This window comes from Vidua macroura, chromosome 2, assembly GCF_024509145.1.
Source record: "Vidua macroura isolate BioBank_ID:100142 chromosome 2, ASM2450914v1, whole genome shotgun sequence".
Lineage (NCBI taxonomy): Eukaryota > Metazoa > Chordata > Aves > Passeriformes > Viduidae > Vidua > Vidua macroura.
Window position 1 is genome coordinate 4,690,664 of NC_071572.1, and position 25,975 is coordinate 4,716,638.

The following is a 25,975-nucleotide window of genomic DNA, read 5'->3' on the forward strand; positions in this document are numbered from 1 at the left end:
ATCAGCCTCTGATTGATCTTTCTGGCAAGGCAGCACCACTTCAAGCTGTCATCAGCAGCACAAAAGCAGCAGTGTTCCACCCCAGGACACTGACAGCTGTTGATGTGCAGAGGCTGGGGGGACGCAGAGGCCTCTCTGCTGTGCAGCTCCTGTTTGAGCAGGCAGCTGCTCTGCCCAGACCCCGTGCCAGCAGCACTAGGACACAAGAGTTTATCCCTGAGCAGATTTTTAGGCCCATCCATTCTGTCATTCAAACTGATTTTCTACACCAGGAAACAGCACCCGACTAAGAACGCTCCAAAAATCGTGCCAGTGGCCTGGGACAACTCCCTGCAGCTGAAGAACCGTGGGCAGCGCTTCCCTGAGAGCAGCACAGGCTCAGCACGAGCAGCAGCCCCTGACACAAGAGCTCCCTGGTGTTCAGCCTCTGCTGCCTGGAAGCTTGCCACATGCCCAGCAGTGTGCAGCCAGCTTGGAGCGTGCTGCCTGGCAGTGGCTCTGGCTGCTGCGCAGACATGCAGCCCTGGGAGGAGGCAGGGCAGGGCAGGGCAGGGCAGTGCTGGTTCATGTGCTGGCTCATTTGCTGTTTGCATGCTTATTCCTCCAGTTCAACAGGATCCATGCACCAGCCCTGCCCCCAGCATCAGGAGGTGAGCAGAGAGCACTGTATGAATTCACTGCACTGATGTAGGGTGTTCTGAAAATGCTGGTGGGGGGTGGGATCACTTCTGAATCTCATTTGTGCTAATGGAGGAAGATTTCCTTCCTTATCTACAAGGATACCAACAGAGATTGCTTTCCATTCCTTCCCAACTTCCAAAACAGTTTTCATACAGGTGGTTTTGTAAAAAGCTGCTGATTTTGTAAACACCTGCTGAGATTGTGGTAGCTCTGTGAGTTAGGCCAGAAAAGCTTCATCTAAAAATCTATAAGCAGCAGGTTTTGAAATAAGTTTTGTGTATAACCAGTTATGGGGTCACACATGGTTTGCATGAGCAGATTTTGACTGATTACCAGATGCTACAGCAATGGGCATGATGGAGGGAGATGAGGAATGTAGAGCATCCCTCCAAGCCTTCCTTGCTGCCCTCTCTGTGTGACCCTCCTGGACAGCACAACCACCAGAAGGATGATCTGTCACAGCAGACTGGTCTGCTGAGACACCTGAGCACAGGAAGGTAATTTTGGAAGGAGAAAAGGAATGGATAGAGGAAGAAGAAAAGGGGTGTCAAACTAATTTTTGCTTCAGTTTTTACAATGAGTGTCTCATTGTAAAGCTACATTTTCTTAGGGATAAAAAAAAGAGACAAAAATAACTTACTGTGTAGGTAATTAATTCTGGCTGGCATAGCAGTCATCTTAAGTTTATAAAAGGGAACGGGTAAGAAAGAGGAAGTCAGAAAGGTAAAAAAACAAACAAACAAAAATATGCAAGAGTAAAAAAAAGTGCTAGCTTTAAGACATTCACACACACAAAAGGCTTTTCAAAGCAGAAGGGGTTTTGTTTGGGTTTTTGCCATGTTTAGGTTTTTTTGTTGTTGCATTTGCGGTTTTATTTGTGGTGGGTTTTTTTGTTGTTTGTTTTTTTTAAGGGAAAGCATTTGATAAACAGAAGCCTTGAACTATTCACAGCTCATTGAAGGCAGGGGGGTTGAAATGTTTTCCCATCTTACCCCATAAAAGCTACTCAGCTGTGACAAAGCAGAGATTCAAGACTTCCACAAAGACATCTGTGTATAATGGAAGGGATTTGAGCCAGGTTTTTTTCAAGTATTTTTTTCAAGATGATAGAACTCTCTCAGAGACATTTTGCAGTTTTTAGCAGTCCTATACTGAATTGTGTGAAAAGGATCTCTAGAAGCCTCATCTCTTTGCACAGGGAAACCCAAAACTAGACAACAACTCACAGATAAACTTCCACTTTCTTGCTTTAGCATAACATGTTGAAGAAGAGTCCAGAAGTTTTGCAGTTTCTCACACAGCTTCCTAAACTTTTCCAGGTTCCAAAATGAGCCAAATCCCTTGACAACCACCCCACTCCCCTCACCCCAAACACACCCAAGGCTTTCCAGTGCCTGAGCGTGTGTGTGACAGGGATTGTTGCTGTTCCCTCCTGATCTCTCATGTGGAGCAGTCCAGCTGTGGGAAGGCCAGAGAACTCTGTGCTCTAAGGGAGGGTCCTGACAAAGAGCTCCAGTGTCTGTCCTGTGGCTGAGGGGGGTGAAAATCCAGTAAAAATAGGGAGGTTTTGTCGTGAGCCATTTCCCAGGATCTCTGGGCGAGGAAAGGATAGAAAATAATAAAGCAGAGAGGGATGGATATGAGTGAAAAGCACAGTATTTTTTGCAACTTTAAGGTGCAACCTGTGTGCCTGTTTGGAGCACAGTCCACTGCACTGACCCTTTTGTAAGACTTCCTAATAGTCCCTGTGTTTAGCACAAACCAGTGCTCGGAGGTTGCTGGATTTACCAAGGAAACACAAAGAACCCTAAAAGATTTTCAAACTGCAGCTATTCAGGTTTGTAACTACCTAAGCAAAATTTTCTTATGCCTTATTTACTTATCAAATGAACTTTTCCATTTCCATTTTCTTTAGCAAATTATGCATTAATGAAATGAGTGAAAAGGGGGAATCTGTTCAGCAGGCAGTTTCTGCTTCAGCTGTGGTGCTTCCCTGAACACACACTTTAGTGAGGGCAGGGCAGCCTTGTGCTCAGAGAGGTGAAGGAGGACGAGGAATGTATTGGAAAGCAACTGTGGATCCCTGCCATTCACCCTGGTAATGGGGCTGGCAATATAGGGCAAGTCCTGGGTTACAAGGACACAGTTTTCCTTGAGGAATTGATAATGTGACTAGTGATTTCTCTCCCAAATAACTGAGTTGGGTGCAATGAGCTGCCAGCTTCTAGGGTGAGCTGTTTCCTCATGAAGGGAGGGAAAGAAAGCCTGAGCTGGCTCAGGGAGCTGCAAGTAAAACAGTTTCAACCAACACCACAATCACAAAGAGTTTAAAGGACAAAAAAATCAGTAAGAAAGGATGAACTACTGCAGACAACTACATAGAGAAAGCAGTCACTGAAGTGGAAGTGAGGATCATGTACCTTTAGATTTTTTCATGCTCCCAGTTTCTGAAACACTTAATGAACTCCCAGACATTTCTTCAGAGGTCTGGTCTAAGAGTGTGCTGGTGTCCCACTGCTGGCTGCCATTCTCCAAACCCCAGGCCTTGTGGGTGCTTTGCTGTGGGTCGGTGCCAGGGACTCTTTCTGAAGCATCCAAAGACTGCTTTTTATCAGAGGTGATTTTTGCAACAGCTTCCTCCACAGTGGGTGGATCTGCTTCCCTGCAGGAGCTGTCCATGGCTGCAGCATAGTCCATCATCAGTGAAGCTTCACTGTCCTGAGATAAAGAGGTCTGCCCAGTGGAAATAAGAGACAACACTGACACGAGTCATCCTGCTGGAGAAAAACAAACCTCCCTGCAAGAGTCATTTTAACTCTTTACACTTGTACTTGTATTGCTCAGGACCATCAGCAAGCCACCTGAAGCTTCCTTAACTCTACTGAAGGAGAGGAGCACTCAGCAAAGTTTTAATTATGTTGCAAAGGCCAAATGAGTGAAAAAATCAATTAAGTAAATGCCTTCTACCTATCCCTGGCCCCACTACAAATAAAAGGACTCCCCCATATGTGCTGCTGTAATGAAGTGTCAGCATACACAGAGAATTTTTTGGTCCTTCTGAGAAAATTAACACCAAAACATTTCATCTTGTCTCACAGTTTGCCCTCCCTCTGGAACAGAGACCAGAGAACCAGAGACTTTTTCAGAGGGTTTTAACAGCTTTGACAAAAAGTATAAAAATCTTTCATACTTTTTCAGTGTGTCTTCCCTACGTGGGTGAAACACAGAGAAGGATTATCCTCTCTTCTCACCTAAACTGATTTTCCCAAATCCCTAACACCACTCCTGTCCAAGGACACCTTGCATTTCAGTCAGGCTGTCCAATCTAACAATCAGAACCCAACAGCCCGATTTGGCTGAACTTGAAACAGTCACAGAAATAACCTGGCACACAAAACTGAATTCTGCAGGGACAGCAGAAGCCCTGTTAACGCTGCAGTCAGTGCAGAAAAGGCTTTCCAGAATTAAGCATGAGCTCTAAGTGCTGTTGTCTGCTCTACCTTGGACACCCCTGATATGATAATGGTGCTTTTCTTCCGAGGAGACTTCAGCTTCTGCTTTGCAGACTGGCTCAGCTGCCGAATGGCTGCTTCTGCCACAGGGTCGGTGCCGTTCAGTACCAGCAGCTCTGCAGAGAAAGGAGCATTTCAGAGGGGAGAAGAAAAACAGGAAAAAACACAGCAGAGACAGGCAGAGTTTGTCCTGGACTTAAAATTCACAGAAATGGCATAAACACCATAAACTTGCCAATTCACCACCCAGCTGTCTTTCCCTCCTTTGGAGAAAAGGTACAAAAGGTAGCCATTTTTGGAGAAAAGGTACCAAAATGGCATTTACAAACCCTTTCCATGAGAACAAAGGAGGTTCTGGAAGCCTGGACAAAGCACCCCATTATTTCAATGCACTGCTATCCTGTGGTGACAGTGGGGACGTCATAAATTATCACAGTCATGAAGGACCATAGTTCTAACATGGTACAAGGCTGGCACATGATGCTGCTTCCTCAGGTAGCTTTTTTGTTATTTTGCTCCTTTTCCAGATTTCCCTGATCAGCATTTCCAGTTTTGCTATGGCACTGTGATAGGGTGGGGAAGGCAAAATAGCTGCCTCCAAATCCTATAAAGGATTTCCCCTTTTCCCCTCCAACCACTGCACAGGAATATAAAATCTTCTCTATAAAATGCTCTTTACTGACAAACACAAGTTTATTTTTAAGCATGGCCCTTTCTGGCATCTAGGACACGAATACACATTAATCAAATTCATCAAGCTCAGGAACAAACAAGGCTAAGGAAACCAACAAGCCAAAAATCCCCATGTTTAATTGTCTGAGGTGGACTTTTCTGGCAAGAGTTTTAACAACAACAAAAAGAATAGAGGCAGGAATAGCACCAGTGTTAACTAAATTGGGCAGTGCCTTTTGTTACTGTGACAGTAATGTAAGAAAATATGAAGCCTAGAATTAAGAACATGTGTGCGTGTCTGCACACTCATCTCAAACCTTGACTTTTTCCACCTCCCCAGCCCCTGCATTAATTCTTATTGTTGTCATCACTCAGAACTATGGCACAGACACAGCATCTTTCCCAGAGTGCTTGCTGCTATTTTGCCATAATGTTTGTAATAACTTTTACCTAAGTTACTGCTATACCAAAAGCTCCTTTGTATTTCTTTCATTTGGCTTTTGTTTGAATGAGTAATTCTTCCTGCAATACTGTGAAAACACTTCACAGAAATCCCCTGCACTCCCAATAAAAACATTGTCCATAACAATATGGTGTCTCCAGGTGAATTTTCCAGTAAGTGTTTTGTGTCTTTAATATCATGAACACTTCAGAGAGTCAACTCAGAAGTCTTGCACTATCTTAACATTTCCCAAATTGATGTGTGTGCTTCATGGTGTCAGAGTATTTCTCACCCTAGAGATAGGAAAAGATCCAAGTGCTGTTACAGCTATTCATGGTTACTGCTTCTTGCCCTTCCCCACATTTGCTGGCCAATACATTTCTGTCTCTCAGAAACCTCCTGACTGTGCCAGGAGCAGCTCAGATCATCTCCAGGTTGTCCATTCCCCACCCAGACCTGTACAAAGCCAACTGAACTCCACAGCAGGTGCCACTGGCAGCCACACTGGGTCACATCTGTCACGTTCAGTGGCCACAGTGGTGACCACACACAGGACTGAAAAATGGGCTGAAGATTTAGAGGTGCAACTTGAAAAGGTAAATTCTCCAGAGACAAAATCAGGTTTATATACAATGCAAAGTGAATTTGTAATTATTGGCAATGTCACCTGACACTCTGAAGGAACTTCAGCTGTATCCAGGTGACTTAGGAAGGTGGACAAATGGGCAAAGCAAGCCCAAAAAAGCCCAGTGGCAGGGCTAGGAAGAGAACTGAGTCTTCAGTCCAGCCTCTGCCTTCTCTTCAGACACAGGGGACTTAGAGGTACATATCACAGGGGTTTAATTTAGTGCAGAATCCCCTAATCCTTTATAGAAGGAGGCATCTTTCATTCAAAAGTAAGAGAAAAGACTTAGTTTTGGCTTTTCTGCAGCCTCCTCTCCTCTGCAAACCACAGCTCATTGTTATTTATTCAAAACCAGTAATTTAAATTGCCAATTAAAACCAGACTTTTACTGCAAGGCTGCCATACCCCAAACCACAGTGCTTTGTAACATGAACACCCCAGTGCTGCTGACAGGCAGCAGCCACAGGGGGTGGCTGTCATTTTAGCAGGATCACATTAATCCCACGTGCAGAACAGAGAAATGTTCTCCTTAGCTGCCCCAAACATTTTTATTACCTGTATCTGAAGAGGACAAAGTTTTGCTGACTGGAGCACCATGAGAATGGAGGGCTTCAACAATGAAATCCTTTTCAGTCACCTTTACTTTAACTGGAGTTTTCACAGGAGAATCTGAGGACCAAGTTTTTTGGTTATTTGAAATGGTCAACACATTTTTTATTGCGTTACTAAGAATTTATTATACCAATTATGCCTGCTCAAATTGTTGTTGAGAAAATTGTTTAACAGAAATTCTCAACACATGTTCTGTGGTAAACCTGACCCTAAAAGGCCAGTGAAGTGTGAGAATTTTTTTAAACATTTTGAAATGTTTAAAACATGAAAGAATGTTTCTAAACATTCTACTGTAACACATTAGACAACACCCACTTAAATAAAAAAAGAACACAGATCTTTGTGATGCTCCACACCAAGACTGTTCACAGGTTTTACTTTTATAATTTTTCCAAGAAAAATTGGAAAATCTGCTCCTGGAGGACATGCTGAAAAGTATTTTGTCACCAGGTAACACCAAGCTTCGTCAGAGATGATAATACAGATCAGGATTAGAAGGCACAGGATGGTTTGTTATCAGCAAACCTCTGATAGATTTGTCATGTGAAAAACCATCCACCAAAATCCAGCCCTTCTACATTATCACACCATGGTGAAGATTTACAGTGCATATTAAAAGAAACATTAACTGTTCCTCTTGTAAGAAACAAGTTTTTGTGAAAATTAAAATCCTGATTCTGGAGAATACAAACAACAACCCCAACGCATCTGAGAACTCTGGAATCTTCCCTGACACCCCAGTCCCCGGTGCTTCTCCTGGTGCCCATGGAGGCACACAGGCAGATCTGGACGTGCTGACCTGTGCTCAGGGGGGAGGATCTCCCTTCCAGACGAGGTTTGGTTCTCACAGCAGTGACAGTGGTGACCACAGTCCCACAGGGCATCACAGTGCGGTCCTTTTCGATCTTGGTGGCCAGCACTGGAGAGGAGACCTGCCTTGCCTTCAGTTCACTGGGTTCTATAAAAGAGAACTAAGGAGACAGGAAAACACCACCTCAGAAGCAGTCAGGCAAGAAGGACTCTATTTCTAGCTGGTACTCCTTTTAGGTTTTTGCTGAGCCAAACTCAAGAGTTAATTCTTTCAATAAGACACTGCTGGAATCTGAAATGCAGGGAACTCTCAGAACTTTGGGCCTGTAAGCCAAAGCTTAGAATTAAACCCAGGATTTGATCTGAGACCTTGGAAAAGGCTTCCGAACTTAGGTGCTAGAAGTGAGAATGTGGATTTATAGTTTAAAGGAGGGACACATTAAGTTAAATAGAGGAAAATTTAGAGTTTAAGCTATAGAAAAAATGAAAGCAGTTACAAAGGTAAACAAGTTTAGAATGCAGTACTGTAAGTTTGTGTGTCATAACACTGACATTGGCTAAGAAAGCCACACTGTAGCATGAGTCCATAAGATGAAATATTTGAGGATTGGGTCAAAAACATGAATATCCTTGTTGGCAGTGTTTTATCGGTCAATAAATCCTTAAAAGGTCTTCTAATTAGAGGTCTTGTGACCTTCTGAACCATGTAGTAAAGATGTGAGCCAAACTCACCCTTCCTGCCTATGTAGAAGAAAAATAAATCACATAATCTGAAATAACTCAGAGGTCCCATCTCCAAATAATTTAAAATTCCTTCAAAAATCCCCATAAGACACAAAGACCCTGCAATCAGAACAGGCTGTTCTGACTCAGCCACAAGCCCAACATGAGATGAGCCCTCCCAAGCAGCTCCTGCAGTAAAAGACCCAGCCCAAACGCCAAGGCCAGCAGTACCTCTGCACTGATGGATCCCAGCCCTGGCTCCGAGCCGCTCTCCCCGGCCCCGCTGCTCAGTGCAAAGCTGTGCTGGCCAGAGGGCTGCTTCCTGAACAGGTCCAGAGGTACAGTCACCTGCCTGGATAAAGCACCTGGAAGGATAAAATCAGCAAGGTCAGCCCAGATCTAAGCTGCCAGGATATGGGAAGTGAGGAGAAAAATTCAGGCAAAAAAATTGCAATAACTGGTTCTACACCACGGGGCAGAGAAGTGGCATTTTACAGCTTTTTTTCCATTTTATGACTGTTCCTCAGCCTGGCCTAATACTGTGCAACAGGAAAGAATGGAACCATGAAGTATTATTCATTTATTGCTGTTTCTGGCTATTATTTTTCCCTGTATCTGCAGAATGTCTAGGGAAAAAAAGGAGACAACTATTAGGTTCTTGGACAATCTCCATAACCAGTTTCTGCATCCTTCATTTCAGAGGACAATCTGGAGTCCTGGTTAACTGGTGCATCACAACAACAGTGTTTCTTAATTTGAACTTTAGTAAAACTTCAGCAATTCTCTTGCTCCTCCCCTGACTTTATCAGCTCCAATAGACCACAACAAATTATTAACAAAGGTACAGCATGATTTCAGAGATGAAATCCTAGTTTTCTATGCAAAGCAGAATGTTTTAAAACAATAAATTCCTACACTTCACTGGCATTTTGAGGTCAGGTTACCACAGAACATGTGCTGAGAATTTGTATTAAATGATTTTCTCAAATACTTTCAATTTGAACAGGTGTAATAAACTCTTGTCTATACCTGTATTATACAAGTAGAATCTACATTATATTCACATAACTCAGCACTCTGCTTATTAATATGATTCTACTTTGAGTCTTCTATTTAAGTTTTTTGGAGAAAAACAGCTCAGTAGGTAAGGAGGGGCAGAGGGGGAGGAAGAGAATTGTCAGTGCAATCCACTGGGAACTTTTTCTTCAGGAAACCAGGCTGAAAGTTGGGATGTAGAACATTCCTGGTGTTGTTTGAAAGACTAAAGATGTTTAGGTACAGTCAAGACTACATTTTGTCCAAGAAAAACACAAGTTTGCTGACTCCACATACATATTTTTTTAAAAAATAAAAAATAGCATCCACATCAGAAATTTTTTAAAGCTTTTGACTTTACAATCCCTCCAATAATCACGTATCATAAGCAAGATATTGCACAACTTTGTATATCTAGATTATTAAAAATAATTCTGAAACAACAGAATCGAGTTGTAAAAATGTTTGAGCCCCCATGTTTTATATTTAATCCAACATAATCAGAATTGGAGTGTTTTACACCCGATTGTGATTTTCATACGTGAATTGTTACGCACTCCCTGGGACTTGAAAGGAAGGATTTACAATTAACCTCCATGATTCCCCTTCAGCCACAGAAAGAACTCACAAGCTGAACTTGAAACAGAAAAAGTTCACAGTGGATCTGTTAGATGTTTAGAAGATGGAAAAATACAGGATATCAGCACCTGCAAGACTCAGTGTGCTGACAATCTAGAAAGAAACTCAAAGATTCTCTGTAACTTCAACTCAGGCACCTGGTCAGGGTATTCTCCTTCCACCCATGATCTCACAGTTTCTGTGGCCATCCAGAAATAAAAGGGGACTTCTGTCAACACTCAGCAAAGCTCACATGCTGATCATGCAAAATAACTCAGTCTTAAAATACTTACTATCCAACTTTCCGTCTTCTACTATTTGCAGTTGCAATGCTTTTGATTTGGCACTTAGTTCACTGTGAAGGAAACAAAACCACGTTAGATCTTTGCAGCCCAAGCAGGTTTTCCTTCCCGTGTAGGTATTCCCCTTTCCCCAGCTGTTCTCAGCCCTCTCCAAGCCAAGCACTGCACCTTGCAGGTGGGTAAGAGTGACTAAAGGGATCACAGTAAAAAGCCATGGCTTGGGTCCCTCCCTCACTTTTGCACAGGTTCAATTTGTTGAATTTCAGAGGCTTTTCTTCTCCCCAGGAGCTGACAAACGCTGCCCTCCATGCTGAAGATGGTTCCTAGTCTGACTGCTACACCACAACACCAAAAAGCTTTGTTTCTCCTGGCAGGATCAACTTTGTAAGTCAAGATGCTGGAACAGGCTCAATCAACATCCCTGTCAAAGCAGGAAAAGTGTCCTGCAAAAACAGGACAGATGCAAGAAAACAAAAGTAGTTACAGCTTTACATGAGAAGAGTCAGTATCACTTTTCCAAAACAAGACTCAAGGACGCTGTAAGCCAACAAGAGGAGTTTTTGTGTGACAAAACCCAGGTGAGCTACTCTCAGAATTACACACGTGGTGCTTCCTAAGATGGACCAGACAACAGATACAAAACCTTTCCTCTGACTGACACAGTGGAGCAAACTGGGTACCTACTGAAGAACCCTCCAGCAAAACTTTATTTTATACCCCTCTCAGCAGGTATTCTGCCAAAAACCCTAAGGGCATGCAAACATGTATTTCATTTTGCCATGTCCTTGTTTCAGGATGGTGTGATCCTGGCTGCAGACACCCCACCACCATTAGATGCTGTGATACATCATCATGCAGCAGATTTTAAGTTTCTCCCTGACATTCCCACCCTTCCTGCACCCCAAAACATGGAAAGGAGCACCTTGATGGCACTACTGCTGCTTTGTCATGAAGCTAAAGCAGAGTCTGACATGGTCAGTACAGTGGTGTTCAGAGTGGAGGATATTTTTGGCTCTGAAGAAAGAAAAGGGCAGAGGAACTTGAAAGAAGTTCAAAAACCCCTGCCAAAATCCTAATCATTTATCTGTAAAAGCCCCCAGGCTTACCTCATGCACTTCTGAAAAGCAGTGTGGAAACCCCAGCATTATTCCTCGTGTCAAGGCCAAATTCCAGTCAAGTTAATCACATCCTGCCTGCCCTCTCTCAGCCCTTTCAGTTGGAAAAGGGTATTATTCTTACAAACTTCCTGTCCCAAACTGCTGGGAACTTGTCTGCTCTGCAGCCCTGGTGCTGTTCCACCAACAGATGGCTGAAGTGAATCACAGAGCCATTGGCTGAAGCACTTTGTGATATTTCAGAAAACAAAGTTCATCAGTGAGTCCCCCCTTTCCTAAACTCATGCACCTCAGAAGCCATTTTTGCTCTGCTGTTAGAAAGTGAAAATAAAAATAGTTTTAGAACGGCTCACTTTTGACCCTATTTACAGCAGTTGTGTAAATCACATAATATTGTGCAGGCTGCCTGAAAGTCCCTTTTTTTGTTCTACAGGAGAAAGAAAATCTAGTTAAGTTTTACACTCCCTTTTTAGTCATGGCCACCATTCTTTTAGATGCTCAATTGTTTTTGCACCTTTGTTTTTCCACTCAGGGGAGGGAATGGAGAGACATTAGATTTCCTCAAATGCAGTTTTCACAGTAAAGTGACTTCAAAACCTTGTTAACACTTCTTTTCTGGCACTGTAGGAAAGCATGAGGTGATTTATTATGCCTGTGACTGCTGCCATCTACTAGAATCATGTATCATGGAACACGTAGAGAGCTGTATCTCATATCCATGCAGAGGGTAATCAGATATCCTGAAGTCCTCAGCAGCTCCAGATTTCTCTGAGGCCACACAGAGAAAGGCCAGGAATGGACCTATTTCAAAATGCCATTCTTCTCTCACACAGTTAAAGAAAAAAAGAAGGTGCTTTAGTGTCAAAGTATTCTCAGTAGGTAAGTTACTTACAAGATAAACTCTTCCTTCCAAAAGGGATGTGCAGCATTTTTGGCTACAGAGCTGGAAAACTTCTGCATAGGGTCATTCAACTGAGCTATACACACAAGGTCTGTGCTGCCTGTAAGGGCAAGAAAAATCAGTAGCCAGTTATTAATGCTCTGTCAACACGAGGCCACTTAGTGCAAAGAAACCCCTTTCCTTGCACACTGCACTTCTGAACTGACTTTTGCAGACACTTTCTCACCCTCCCACAGAATAAATGCCATCCCTTGGTTTGTACACCGAGGACATTCATGGCAAAGGTCACTATTGCACCACTGCTGTCTTATGAACTACCCCACACACTGTGAAACGTGACAGCCCAATTTAAATCCTGTCATGAAGCAATAAAATGCAGGCATAAAACGATCCAAAAAGATGGGGAAGACAAAGAGTGAGCAGGTGATGTTGTGGGTGTGAGGCGGGGAGGGAGTGAAGTTGTTTACAAGCTGCTTTAAACAAAACTAGAAGTTTTCTACGTTCCTCCTGGCCACAGTCACAGTGGTTTATCTGGACATGAAAAGAAGTTTTTTCTGCTGGCAAGTGGCTGATGACAGCAGTGCTAATTCACAGTGGTTCCTGCACTGTGGTTTTTAACAAGTTTTAAAGCACTGTTGCAGACTTATCTCTGCGTTGATCTTGGAATTTGATATTGTTGCAAATTGGCGTATTAAGAGTAGCTCTACTGCTGCTCCAAGAGGAAATAGTTTGCCTGATGTGCTCCTCTTAAAAGAGTTTCTTTAATATGCCTTTCACAGCATCAGAAATAATTTAAACCCAGACTTCCAACACATCAAGGAAAGCAACAAAAGCTCAGTACTGACTGTGTGCGAAGCAAACAAAAGATGCTGCCCCCAGCTCTCCAGAAGAATCTGGGTTTGTATTTGCTGTGAGCAGCTCTCAGTTGCTCTCTGGGGATGCTCTGGGCTCTGGATCAGCCCTGTCTCAGGCACAGAGGCAGCCTGGGCCTGGCGAGGTGATTAGAGGAGAAAAAGCCCTGGGTACACACAGCTTATTTGGGATCCAAGCTGACCCCAGAGGAAGCAGCTGAGCTGCTTTCACAGGGGCTGAGCCTGAGCTCATGGGCCTGGGCTGGCTTCTGCTCCCCCAGCCATGTGTCTCTGAGCCTGGTGCTGCTGCCACGTCCCCAGCCCAGGGCAGGGACCCTGCACAGCCCTGCCTGGAACTACACCTGAGCCACAAACCAACTGTATCCAACAGGGTATTGCAGCTTTTCTGCCCTGGACACCTTGCTGTAAACAACTAACTGCTTTTTCCTTACCAGCAGAAATCTCTGTTGCCCTAAGGTATTCCCTGTAGGGCATGTAGTACAAAATCTCGGGTGACCTTTGTTTACATACACAAACCAAGGAGATAAAAACAGCCCATAAGCAGAGACCAGTTCTACTACTGGGTATTCACCAGCTGAACTAAGATACCTACAGGAGAGCCAGAGCTCCTATAAACCCTGTCAGCATCCATCAATCACCCATGGTTTCATCAGCATGGACAAGCTGCCCCTCCTCAGCCCCCTGTGTATCTGTGCCTGAAATACTGCACAGTCCCATGGAGCCTGAGCTCCAACAGGATAATTCATTATTGCAAGGGAAGGCCAGGAAAAGGGAAGGGAATATTAATTAAAAGTCAGTAGGTTATGTCCAGAAGCCAGCACCTTTCCAGCTGTGCAGGATGACCACTGGATTTCAAGTGTACCAGTTAAACCCCATCATGAAGTTTTATTTCTCATCCTCAGTTCCAAATATTTGCACTCCAGGAGCTGCAAAATTCCCTCCATCTCCTGTTAGAATGGCAAACGGGGATTTTGCCTCCCAGCATCTGTGTTCCCAGAGCAGAGCACATGAATTGTCTCTTTTTCCTCTTGTTTTGTGGGAAGGTGCAGTGTTCTATGCACTGTATGCACACAAAGATATCTCATCTCATCTCATGACTTTTAAAGCAAGGCAAAATGACCCAATCTTTTGGAAAGTTTAGTCTGCACTGCAAAATTGTAGAGTAGTAATAAATCACAGAATGGTTTGGGATGGAAGGGATTCTAAAGATCATTTCATTCCAAACCCCCTGCTGTGGGCTGGGACACTTTCTACTCAACTGGGTTGCACTTGCCAGCATATTTTATTGATGAAGGACATTTCACAGCCAAGAGATCCAGAATTGCTTTAAAAATAATTTGGTTTTTTTTGTTTTTTTTTTTTTTTAAAAAGCTCTGCAGAGATTTTTAGGAGGATCACTTCCAACCAGGATGAGCAAAGCAACATTATGTAAGACTCTAGGGCAGAACCTATTACCTCTCACTGAAAAAAAGGAGAACAGCAAGTAGGATATATTTATCTGAAACTACTGCCTTGACCAATTTAGCAGCCACAAGCTTCCATTAAAAATACTGTTACAGAATTGTTTAGTGGCTATAAACAACAGATCCTCCAATCTGTATTTCTGCTGAGAGAATCTGAGCTGTGCCTCAATCTGCACTTGGAGAAGTCTGAGCACTTGCAAGACAGGCCTGGTGCTGCTTTCCAAACCCAACACTAACTTCACTAGGCAGTAACCTCTTTTTTGGCTTCATTCTCCACTTGCAAGAGGCACCTTCCTTCTTTCTTTATCTGCAAAGGCACTTCATTGGGGGAAAATGTCCCTGACAACAACAAAAAAAATCTTTCAGGAGTTTCTAATACAGAAGGAGAGTTTGAGATACATCTGCAAATCACTCTAATGTAAAGAAAAATAAGGTAACGTTGAATCAAACCAACGTCATTGCCAGCAGCTAATGGAGAGTTGGATTTGAGCCCCTCATCTTGGGTACAGCCAAAGTGAGAACTTTTAGAAATTAAAACTAGAAGCCAGAAAATAATCAGCCAGCTTTATACACGTGGTCATTTCAATCTGTTTTCAGCAATGATGGATTTCTGTACAAGAAGAACAAGATGTTTAAATACTCAAATAAACTAAAATATACATTAAGTCACCACTGGCACGGGTTGCCCAGAGAAGCTGTGGCTGCTCCATCCCTGGGAATGCTCAAGACCAGGCTGGATGGGTTTTGGAGCAGCCTGGGACAGTGGAAGGTGTCCCTACCCATGGCAGGGGGTGGAATGAGATGAGCTTTAAGGTCCCTTCCAACCCAAACCATTCGTGATTCTATGAATTCTCTTTCTCAGAATACAGCAACTTCTTAAACCTTCTTTTGACAGCAGGCTGTAACCCAGAACTTCCACCATTACCTCGCCTGAAAGGAAAGTAAGAAACCCCAAGCCCAGGCCAGCCTGGAGTGGAGCAGCAGCCCCTGGGCTGCGGTACCTGCAGCACGGAGATCGCTCGGCTCCGCCGCGATGTTCCTCACCAGCAGCTTGAGGTCGTGAGCCCTGGGAGGCTTGGGAGGACTCGTGCCCTGAGGGAGAAGGCTCGTGTTCTGTACATTCTGCAAAAGGCAACCACGACAAGGGGCACTGTGCACATGCCAGCACCAAGCCCTTGTGCCACGCTGGCACAGGGAAGCGGAGGTGAGCTGGGCTGGAACACCAACACGGAGCCACAGGGGAGGTGTGACCACAAAGCCTCCACTGCCAAGGGCTGTGTTGTTCTAAACATGTGTCCCAGGTGGTTCTTGTCACTGTTAAACTTACTCAGCTGTGAGCCATGAATGTGTAATAAAAGCACTAAGCAGAAAGACACTTCTCAAAAGGTTTTGGAAGGAATGAGCCTTACCTGAACCTCCTTTGTATCTGCAGGCCTCACACTCAACTCTACAGATGGAGAAGCTGAGCTGAAGAGGTTCTTCAAGACATCTCTGAGCGTTTCAGATATTGCACATGTCCCTGCTGTCTGTCCCTATGAGGAAACAATCAGGCTGCTCAAAACTCAGAAGAAGTTGAGGCAAAAATTAATTTGGTATATACCTAAACCACCAAAGCCATCAAACATTAGCTTTGTCAGAGAGAGACGCACGGTTTCTGTTGCCAGCATTTAACAATAGATCATGCAAAGAATTACTTAAATTTCTCCATTATGCATTAAAGGAAAACTAGAATTAAACACTGAATAAGTCATGCTGTTCTGAGAGTTAGGAAGGCACAGCTGTTAGCTACAAAAACAGAAGTTTCTTTAACAGTTTTTATCTTATGATGGTGTTTTAAAGATTCTGCACTGCTCTGTACTCTCCTGAGAGAGCAGATCAGGTCATCAGATAAGCAGATCTGCACCATTCCACTGATTTAATGGGAGCTATGCCAGCTTGCAGCAGCTGAGAAGAAACTAATCCTGTGCTGCTCTGAAAAAAAAATATTATAGCATCTCCTGGAGGTCTTCAACCTTGCTGAAAAGTGCAGTGTATGGACAGAGTTGTGCTGCTCTGGGGCACTGAGTTGTTGTTTGCCCATAAAAAAATCTCATGGCCACCTGTGCTCAGCACCACAACCTCTGAGGGGTCAGAACACAGCACAGATTTTGTGTACACACAGGTAGCTTCACATGATAAATTCTAAGGTGAATGAAGAGACTGAACTGCCCCTGGCCTCCCTGTGCTCCTGGAGAACGCCTGCTTTTCACAGCACACTCCTCAGGAGTTTTTGTCTGCTCAATTACCTACAGGGCACAGATTTTTAAATCAAGCTGTCCCAGAAAGGACAGTCTGAAACTCAACAGCTCTGAAATCTCAGTGAGGTTTCTTTTCTAAAGGAAAGGCTGAAGTAGGAGACAAAGATCTGACCTAAAACCAGAGGACCCATCCATCTTTTCTCATCTGATACCACACTGAGAGACTTCACTGATGTGCACCTTGCAGGACATGTCAAAGAGATTGGGAGTAACAGCCCTTTCCCAGCTACCCAGGTGTAACAGAAACATTTAGGGTGTTTCACAAAAAATCCCAGGAATGCTGTGTACAGAAGTCCTGTTGTACTGCTTCTTACCTAACTGGCCTTTGATGACGTGTTCAAAACATACAATAGCATTGGCCAGTCCCACAAAAATCTGCTGCGTTTACACCATGTGGCCTCAAACAGTCACCAAGGAAACAGATAATACTCATTCACTTTAATAAAGATCACAGTAAATTAGGCTTTTTAAAACCTCAGTAACAGCAATTTCATTACTTAAGTTACTTAAATAAGCAGATAAATTATGGTTAGTCTTCATTGTTTTGGAGGTAATTTCCCTCCCCTGCTCTTACCTAAATTGTAAAACCCCAGCTGCCTCACGTGTTTTGCCATCAGCCTAATGTGACATCTGTTATTTAACAGTAACAACAGCAACCTCAGTCACTGGACTTCTGTTCATAGGTATTTGCTGTTGTTTCCATAGTCATTTGGAAAGGAGATTTGATTGAAGAGGCTCCTGTCAGCTCTGCCTCATTTTTAGCCATCCTTTTTTTGCAAAGTAACTCTCCAGCACAACTCCCTCAACAAGACAAGCCATAATGGCTTAACTGCCACCTCCAAATGATAAAGACAACAGGTTTCACTTTGGGTTTGACTTGGGCTAGGGGTGTACACCACAGTCAGCCTGGGGCACACCAGCACATGATGTAAATTGTGTAAATCCAAACCCTACCAGTCAGCCAGGTTGCCCAACACAACGCAGGTTCACCCAGCCATTACCAAGAGAAAATGGGTTATTAAACCCAGCTTGTGTGATGTCAAAACCACTGTGCAGATAATCACAAGTAATTAGAGGTATTTGTTTGTACACACAGTATTGCTTCTGAAAGAGGAAGAAAACAAGACACAAAAGCTGACATTGAAGTTTAGGAGCTGAAGCAATTTCTCAGGTGTAGCTTGCTCACAGGTTGTAGCCCTTTGTTTATTGCCTCTCCTCTTCCATAAGGGCTAGTACAAACTTCAAAGTGAAAATAAAGCCCTCTAACGAATAAAGAGCTTCACAGGCTCATTCTAAAAATGCAGGCAAAGCAGAACAGGTGCAACTCTGCAAAGCTGGACTTGGGCACCTAGCAAAAAGCTGATTGTGAAGTCCAGTGACTGCACCAGAGTCATCTGTGTTTGTCAGGAAGGATTTAATAGTTAATGACTGCTCAAATGTGGATAATCAACATGCCACCCCAGCATATGAAAGTCATTTCCATGCTACGTGTGCATGGTAAAACCTACATTAAAACACACTTCAAAAGGCTTGTCTGTCTTTAGTTATGAGTTTCACATTTTTACAGACAAAAGCTGTGGTAATAAATTATGATGATTGTAGCTCTCTCAATACAGGTCTTTAGAAGCAACTCTACAATAAAATTATTTTTTAACAAGGCCTTCAGTCAAGAAAACAACATCACAAAACACAAACAAGTCTTCCGCCCAGTTGTAGGAAACAGTTAAATCACCACATTTGTGCCAAAAATAAAAAACTGTGAAGGGTCAAACACAGAAGAGAATCCCAGTCAAGATGAACCTCTTGCAGGGGATAGCCCAATGAATCAGTGCTCATATACAAAGCTCAGGTGCAATTCCAGCATCAAAATATCTTTAGATCATCCATCATTTCCTTAAATAACTGTATTTTTCACAGCCATTCCTGATCTATTGCTGCCAGATTTCAAAACTTATTTAATTTAGGGAAGAAGCAATGTTTTAATTGCTTTGATGGAAATACCACAACAACTGGGAGTTTTAAAATTATTTTAGAAGTGTTCTGAGAGAAGATAATTAGGAACAGACATTTTCCACACCTTGAATTTGGATGAAAGATGTTTGCAAAGTCATTTGTCTGTCAAATACAGACTTGTTTCAGTGATCTTGAGAGGTGTTGCTGGATTTCAGAGGTGTAGGGGTTTGATAGATGATCCATGGGAGATGCTTTGCACCACATTTTGGACCAAGGGGATGGAGACCCATCTGCTCTACCATTACAACAAATAAAACTTACTGACTGACCTCCTGCACTGCTGGCTGGATTTCAAAGTTGATTTCTTCGGTGTTAATGAGGAACCACTCAACTTTGACATCTTCTCCTTTGTCTTTCACATAAAGCTGAAGCTGTGGACAGGAAAAGAGTTATTGTAGAGTGTTGTGGTGTCCCGGAAGGAAATTGTTGGTCAATCTCCACGTTAAGGCTCGTCACAGGAAGAATGACACCAGTTTCTGAGTAGGTAGCTCCAAAGTGACACTCTAAGGAGGCAGAAGTTGCTTAAGCTTTGAGAGTTCATGCCACTTAAAAAAGGGAATTGTTCTAGATATCCAAGTAGTCTACCCAACATGTTATTTATCCCCAGTCTCCTGAAGAGGCAGCTTAATTTCTGTATTTACCATTTGCCCCAGAGGGGAAACAAAAGGAAGGGAAGAGAGAACAACACTTAAGACTTTACCTGCAGGTGGACTGGGGACAGCTTCACAAAATACGACTGAGCTTCAGCAGCTGTGGGTGGAGGGGCTGAGACAGCAACGAGGAATTTCACAGAATCTCCCACAACATTGCAAGAAACCACCTGGAGAAAGGAAAAGGACGAGAGGAAATGAAGGGGAAAAGAAATTAGTCTTCAGAAGGTCTGGTGAAGGCAAGAAAGAAAATAAGAAAGGAATTTAAGCTAGCAGAATTCTGCTAAGTTGCACAGGTGGGTAATTTCTAAGCAATTTCATTAATGTTCCCACCTCCTTCTGCACATTCTTCTAAAAGCACATAGTTCAAGTGTTCAAATCTGTACATGAAATCTAATACCTGCAAATCATGGCATTTCCCAAAATTTCTTTTGTATTATTACCTAATTCAGAAGTAACTCCTTGCCTGACAAGGACTCCTTTCCATTTCACAGATCTATGTATTAAAGTTCCAAGAGGGCAAAGATGTTTGTTCTTCTTCCACTCCTGCTCTGAGCTAAGTAGCCTACAACAGGACAGCTGATTTACCACACAATTTTCAATTCAGTGGTATCCTACAAATGTGAAACTTTGGTATAAACCTGCTGTTACAGCAGAGGATTCTGTCTGAGTAATTCCAGCTCTCAGTGGGTAAAAAGGAGCAGGAGCCTTTAAGAATTTATTCAAACCTTTGACCAAACCAAGAAAGCCTGAAATGTGGTGACAAAGCTAAATGGGAAAAGTCTGAGTGCCACTTGACTGCACTGCACTTTTAGGAGCAGTAATTTAACTTGTTGTCACACTGAGCTTGTAAACAGTGGACAGTTTTTGCTCCCTCCCCTCTGCAAACTGACTGAGCTGCTGGAGCTGCCATGCAGAATTCCTGGAGTGTGCAGAAATTCCTGGAGGGCTCCTGGCAGCACAGGAAAGCCCATGGGGTGGAAGTCAGAAATTATTCATCACACCATAGAGGCATGTTTGTTTTGCAAACAGATGTGCTGGTGGAGGAGAGCTGCTTGTCCCCATCCCTCTGTGGTTACTGTCCCCACAGCTCCACTGGGGAAAGGACAGCTGGGCCCTCCTCACACTGACTCAGGCAGAGGGAACCAGGTCAATGCAATGCACAGACAAATAACTCCCTGCAAGGTTTGTCTGACAAAAACTCTGCATGGTGCTATTAAATTGTGTTTGTGCACTTACTGCTCCACTTATGGGCACTGGAATTGAAGCTGAAAGCTTTGAGAGGAATCACGTAACTCCTGGAAGATCCTTATCAGTCTCTCCTTAAATACATTTCATCTCCCTGGGCTCTCTGGGGTACATTTTAAGGATGGCCAGGGCTTTATCAAGGGCCTGAGTACATCCATTAAGGTAGAGACTTAATTACAAAGGAGTAGGGGGTGGGGAGGTGGATATGACAAATAAAAATCACAACCACACCCACAAGCAGTAAGATTTGCCTTTTCAGGTTATATCTTTGCAAATTATAGTTTAGAAGTGGACAAATGAGTCCACCTCACCTCTCCCCTTTCCCAAAGTCCACACTCCTTCAGAAGTGATTTCTGACCTTAATCCTACACAAACAACACCAACACCCAGTATTATGGTAAAATAGAAAGGATTTTTAATAGCTAACAAGAACAAAGAGCCCAGCTGCTTCCAGCTGCTTGTTTTACTTATAGCTGAGATGAAACATAGAATCACTCCTTTCATTCAAAGAAATGGATTGACACAGTGACTCTTTAAAGTCTTGGAAAAGGTTCTTCCCTCTTTATTGAGGAAAGAGGAGAAAAAAGGACAGGTCTGATGCAAAAACTGCTGCCACTTCCATATCCTAAATGCAGTGTCTTATCATCCATACATGTTTTTTCCACACATCCACAGGAAGTTCAGTGCATTCAGAACAAGTTGGACTTGCTGTACATGCAATGCAGAGCCATTCATCTGGAATTTCTGGATGTCCAAGAGCCAAGGTTGCCAAGTATATGGTTGATTAATGTTTTTAAAAGAAATAAAAGTGTGGCCAGAGAGCTGACAACTGAGTTCATGTGCCACTTATTTCTTAATCATGTTTAATTCCAAGTAAAGGATGGAAACAGACACTGCAGGTGGCAGAACTTTCATTTTTCTTTCTGCGTTTTGTCAAGAGATGCTAAATCAGTTTTTTATATGTATTTTTACCATTCATTTCAAAGCCCAGACCAGTGAAGTTTGGACTTTTAGTCTCCTTGGTTAATTTATTTTCTGCCAATGACATCTACTAAGCCCTACTCCCCCTCTGCCCTCACTTTAACTAAAAAAATTGTGGTACTCACATACAGCCACCTGTCAATTTTTAATCCAATCATCAAAAGGATTGGTTCCATGTTTGTAAATAGAAAATGATATGTATTTATGCCAGGTGAATCCCTTTGTTCTGGGAGCAGGATGGATGATGGAGTCAGAATACTGAGAGAAGCAGAAATCTGGGCTAGAATTTGAAGAGAAAGAGACTTAGTTTTCATCTCCGATGCTGCCACAAGTGGTGAAAAGGTGATTAAAGAGATTGCAGCTGCTGCTTGCCTTGCTGAGTGACATTCCTTTAGAAGTGTAGCAGGTGATTTTGATAGACCCAAGCAGAAATATGTAGGCCACTTCCCCCATGGCAGGCACACAAAGAAAAACGCTGAAGCCTCCCATGCTCCGCTCCTTTTCCCCCGCCTTGTTCCAACCTGCTTCCTCAAATTCATTTTCTCTGCACAGATGAAGAGCTGGAGAAGGGAGGGCCAGGCAAAGCAGCCCTTTCTGGTTGGCAGTGGGATAAAGAGGAAGGATAGGTGTCCACAAGAAACCAGAGGAACCTGGACTGATAGGATGAGAATTCTCCTTAAATTTAATTTATATTCCTTGTTCTCTCTCCCATTCCCCTTACCAGAGACATCCCCAGTTATCAACCCTTTGTGTTTTAGAGTCTAGAAAACCTGTCACTTTTATAACAAACTGTTCTTTAAAAACCAAGCCCTGCACAGCAGCTGGGAGCAGCTGATTCTGAGCTCCCAGAGGGGTCACCCCCCACTCTTTGTGATCCTACCTCTGGGCAAGACACAGCTCCTAAATTAGCAGAAATAGGGTGAGGTGAAGTAGCAGCACAAAGAAACCAATATCAAGGTATTTTCTCCCTCCAGCACCTCCCTTGACACAAACACCCTTCTCTCCATTTGCTTTGGGTTCTCCCATGGAAGGAGTTCCCAGCCCTTCCTCAGGTACCTTTGTGTCCCTGCTCCTCCTCAGTCCTCTGCTATCACTCCCCATGCACAGCTGGCACTTAATCACTCACTGCCAGGGTTATTCCTGCTGTTTCCAGCCTCTCCTCCTCATCCCTGACCTGACATCCTCATGATGGGATGAGCTGCAGTGGCCAGAACTCCCAGACCTGGCTGGGCTCAGTTCCCCATATGGGAGATGCTGGCACTCAGCTCCACTGAGCTGCAGATGCTGTGACACAGCCTGCTCACACATACCTAAAAATCTGAGTACAATTATCCTAAAAGTAATTCTCTTCCAGATAAGCAACCACAGGAACAAAGGAGACTGAAAAAGCACTGTGGGTTAAGCAAGACTATTTTCCCTGAGAAAGTCAAGTGGCCAAACTTGTGTACCCACAGCTATTAAAACCCTTCCTCCACTTTGCCCTCCCCCTCTATATCCAGACTTTTTCCCTTTGCAGTTCCTCTGGACAGGTTTCAAAATCTGTTTTTTCCTTCCTGAAGTAGCAGCAGAAGCTGCTTCATCTCAAGAAGCACCATGGTGCCCCTGCTCCTCACACATGGTGCCTTCTTGCCTTGAGGTTTCAGTTTTGGCCCTGGCACCCCATTAATTTGTGCATTACAAATTAATTTGTTCCCTTTTCTTTACTCTTCCCTCCCCAAGTGCAGCAGCAGGTTCCCTCCCTGGCTGTGCTTCAGGGGGAAGTTCTGACAGCCCTGATGGGTAACATTTCCCTCACCTTCCCCAGGCCCTGACCACACCACATGTGTTTGTAAAACCCCCAGCAGTATGGGCCTTGATTGTCTTTTTTGTTTGTATTCTAGAAGGAAATTCATTTTACTGCACTTAGTATTTACTTCCAGAAAGAGCAGGTTACTTGAGGTTACTCAGTAGTATGTAACTAATACAAATATTTAACATTTTCACTAGAGAATCAGAATTAACCACGAGGCAGCCACACAGTGAAATCTCACTGTGAGATCTCACTGTAAGATTTAGGACCCTCACAATTTCCCATCTGTCTCACAGGGTTCTACTATGAGCAGGCTCTTATTTTTGGCATGGAAAACTTATCTTGTCAATGGCCACGCAGACAGCTTGTGTGCTTGGCTGAAAACCTCACCACAAGAAAATTTTTCAAGTCAAAAACTTCTGCCTTTTGACTGTCATTAGCACTCAGCTGTTCAGAAGAATTACATGATTTTCATAGTTACCAGAGCCAATTCCTTCATTTCTTCTGGGGTTTCTCCAACTTCTCCTCCACTCCTTCTTTACCCAAACAATTGATCAAGTGACCAGGGCAAATAAAGGGGAGATGATGAGAAAATGCAATATCTAACCCAGGCACAGGCAGGTGTGGATTTTTAGGAGACAGTATCAAAATGAATTTGCTGTAAATACAGTGAAAACCTCAGACCAGTTTTCCAAATGGTGGTAAACACCACGGTGAAGGCAGGGTGAGGGATGGACTCAGTGCAGGAGAAAGAGTTGCCATGTCAGCAATAGAAACAAAGCAGAAGTTGATGGAACATGTGAATTTATCCACTCCTTTGAGACCAACACATTCAAATTCAAATAGGTGGAAAAAATGGGGAGTGAGGGAATGAAATAAACAAGCAGGGAGTACAAGGAGACAGGACAGGAAGAATTTTCAATCCACCTAGTAAATTCAAATGAACATCAAACAGTGCAAAGACAGGAAGCAGTACTCATATTTCAGAAAGGGGAATATAAATCAATACCTGAACTAGAACTGCTAGTTTGGCCCCACTACCATGCAAGCCTTTCCAAACAGTCTGTGACACAGCACAGCTGAAGACACAGAGACCAAGAGGAGACAGAAAACTCCAGGAGAGGTTTGCCAGTTTGTGCTGTGGTAGCTTGGACAGTGATTCACCTGCAGACACAGCTCCTCTGTGTCGGGGTGTTAAGGCTTCCCTGATCCCTGTGCCAAGCTGGCAGATGTGGCACAAGCCTATAGGTGGCCCACACACATCTGCAGCAGCAGCTGGAAGACAGGCAGAGCCAAACCCAGGATCACCTCCAGTGAAGCAAACAAACCCCACCCCGATGTCCTCCCCTGACCAGGCACTCAGTTCTGAAGAAGGTTAGATGTTAATGTTGTCTTGTTTACTTCTCTAGGCTCGCCCCACTAACAATTAAGCTTTTACTCCATCACTCCCCCATTATGGTGGACTGGGATGTTTGAAAGGGAGAGGACAGTACAATGAGCAGGGAGGTGAAAGCTGGAAACAGGTTACCAAAGATTCTTTTGAGCCCCAAACCCATTGCACAGTTAAAGTCCAAAATACCTCAGGAGAAACCTGAAAGAAAACTTGATGCTCAGGAAAACAAGCTGGGAAACAGCAACATAAAGGAAGGTCATCACACAGGAAAGCTGAAAGACCTTGAAACATAGGAGAGCAATACAAAATATGTAGAGTGTGTTTGTGTGTGTGTAAGAATTAACAACTCCTGCTCACACAAAGGACAGTTTATTATCAGGACAGCACCACAGGGAGAGAGACCTTGATGCAACAAGGCACTCACAGCATGAAGCAGCCACAGGAGAGGCACACTGGAGCCCAAAATCCCTCAGGAAACTACTTCCAGAGCCAAAAAGAAGCTGCCTCCTTGCACTGTGAGACCTTACCTGTAGGGCTGTGTGGCCCTTCAGCCATCAAGTTCAAAAACATGGATTTAATTGGAGCTGCTGCTGAGAATGGGGGCATAGGAGAGACTCAGGAGCCAGGACAGCATTGTAAAAGGAGATTTAAGGAGCAACTTATGCAGGCAAGCTAAACAAAAGCTAGAAGGAAATATAATCCCTTCATAATACATTTACTGACAGCAAGCACCATTTAAAGAAGAGTAAACATATTAAGAAGAAAGGATTATATTAGTGCAAAAAACAAATCAAAACAAAAAAAAAAGCCAAGGAAAAAAATCTCCATGGGCTAGAATTCCACCTAGGCTTGTAAAAAAACCCTAGTTATTAAAGCAGCAAAGATCTGGGGTGGCTTTTGAAGCAAAAAGGGGAGTTAAAAGACAACAGGAACTGTACATCACAGTCAGGGTAGTTCACTCCACCAAAAATAACCAGAAATAAACACCAGGAATGGTCCCAGATAGGAGTGCAGCAGTGACATTAAAGGAATGGCACTCTGAAGGAATTTTACCCCTTTCCATTTGAGCATGAAACAGAAAAATAAGGGAGACTTCTATCACAGCCTGCTCCATCCAAATCCTCTGTGCCAAGTCCTCAGCAAGAGAATCCTCTTTTTCATTGCCTTTTTTGTTGCTGTTTCTGTTGTGAAGTTCAAGCCCTCTGGAAATAGACTGCACTA

At 43.5% G+C, this 25,975-nt stretch overlaps 1 protein-coding gene across 2 annotated transcripts in view; it reads right to left on the reverse strand.

The window, feature by feature from the left end:
- C2CD2 (C2 calcium dependent domain containing 2) overlaps positions 1-25,975 on the reverse strand; it is a 37,394-nt gene that overhangs the window by 7,003 nt on the left and 4,416 nt on the right. Inside the window, exons 3-13 of one of the 2 annotated variants that reach the window (XM_053969764.1) lie at positions 19,394-19,513; positions 18,963-19,064; positions 15,793-15,915; positions 15,385-15,475; positions 12,040-12,148; positions 10,024-10,085; positions 8,309-8,442; positions 7,344-7,515; positions 6,488-6,601; positions 4,182-4,309; positions 3,102-3,414 (exon numbers count right to left, since the gene is read on the reverse strand). In XM_053969764.1, the coding sequence (XP_053825739.1) occupies positions 3,102-3,414; positions 4,182-4,309; positions 6,488-6,601; positions 7,344-7,515; positions 8,309-8,442; positions 10,024-10,085; positions 12,040-12,148; positions 15,385-15,475; positions 15,793-15,915; positions 18,963-19,064; positions 19,394-19,513 (1,468 nt within the window). Of the gene's footprint in view, positions 1-3,101; positions 3,415-4,181; positions 4,310-6,487; positions 6,602-7,343; positions 7,516-8,308; positions 8,443-10,023; positions 10,086-12,039; positions 12,149-15,384; positions 15,506-15,792; positions 15,916-18,962; positions 19,065-19,393; positions 19,514-25,975 lie in introns of both variants that reach the window. The other variant, XM_053969763.1, reaches the window with a different exon arrangement.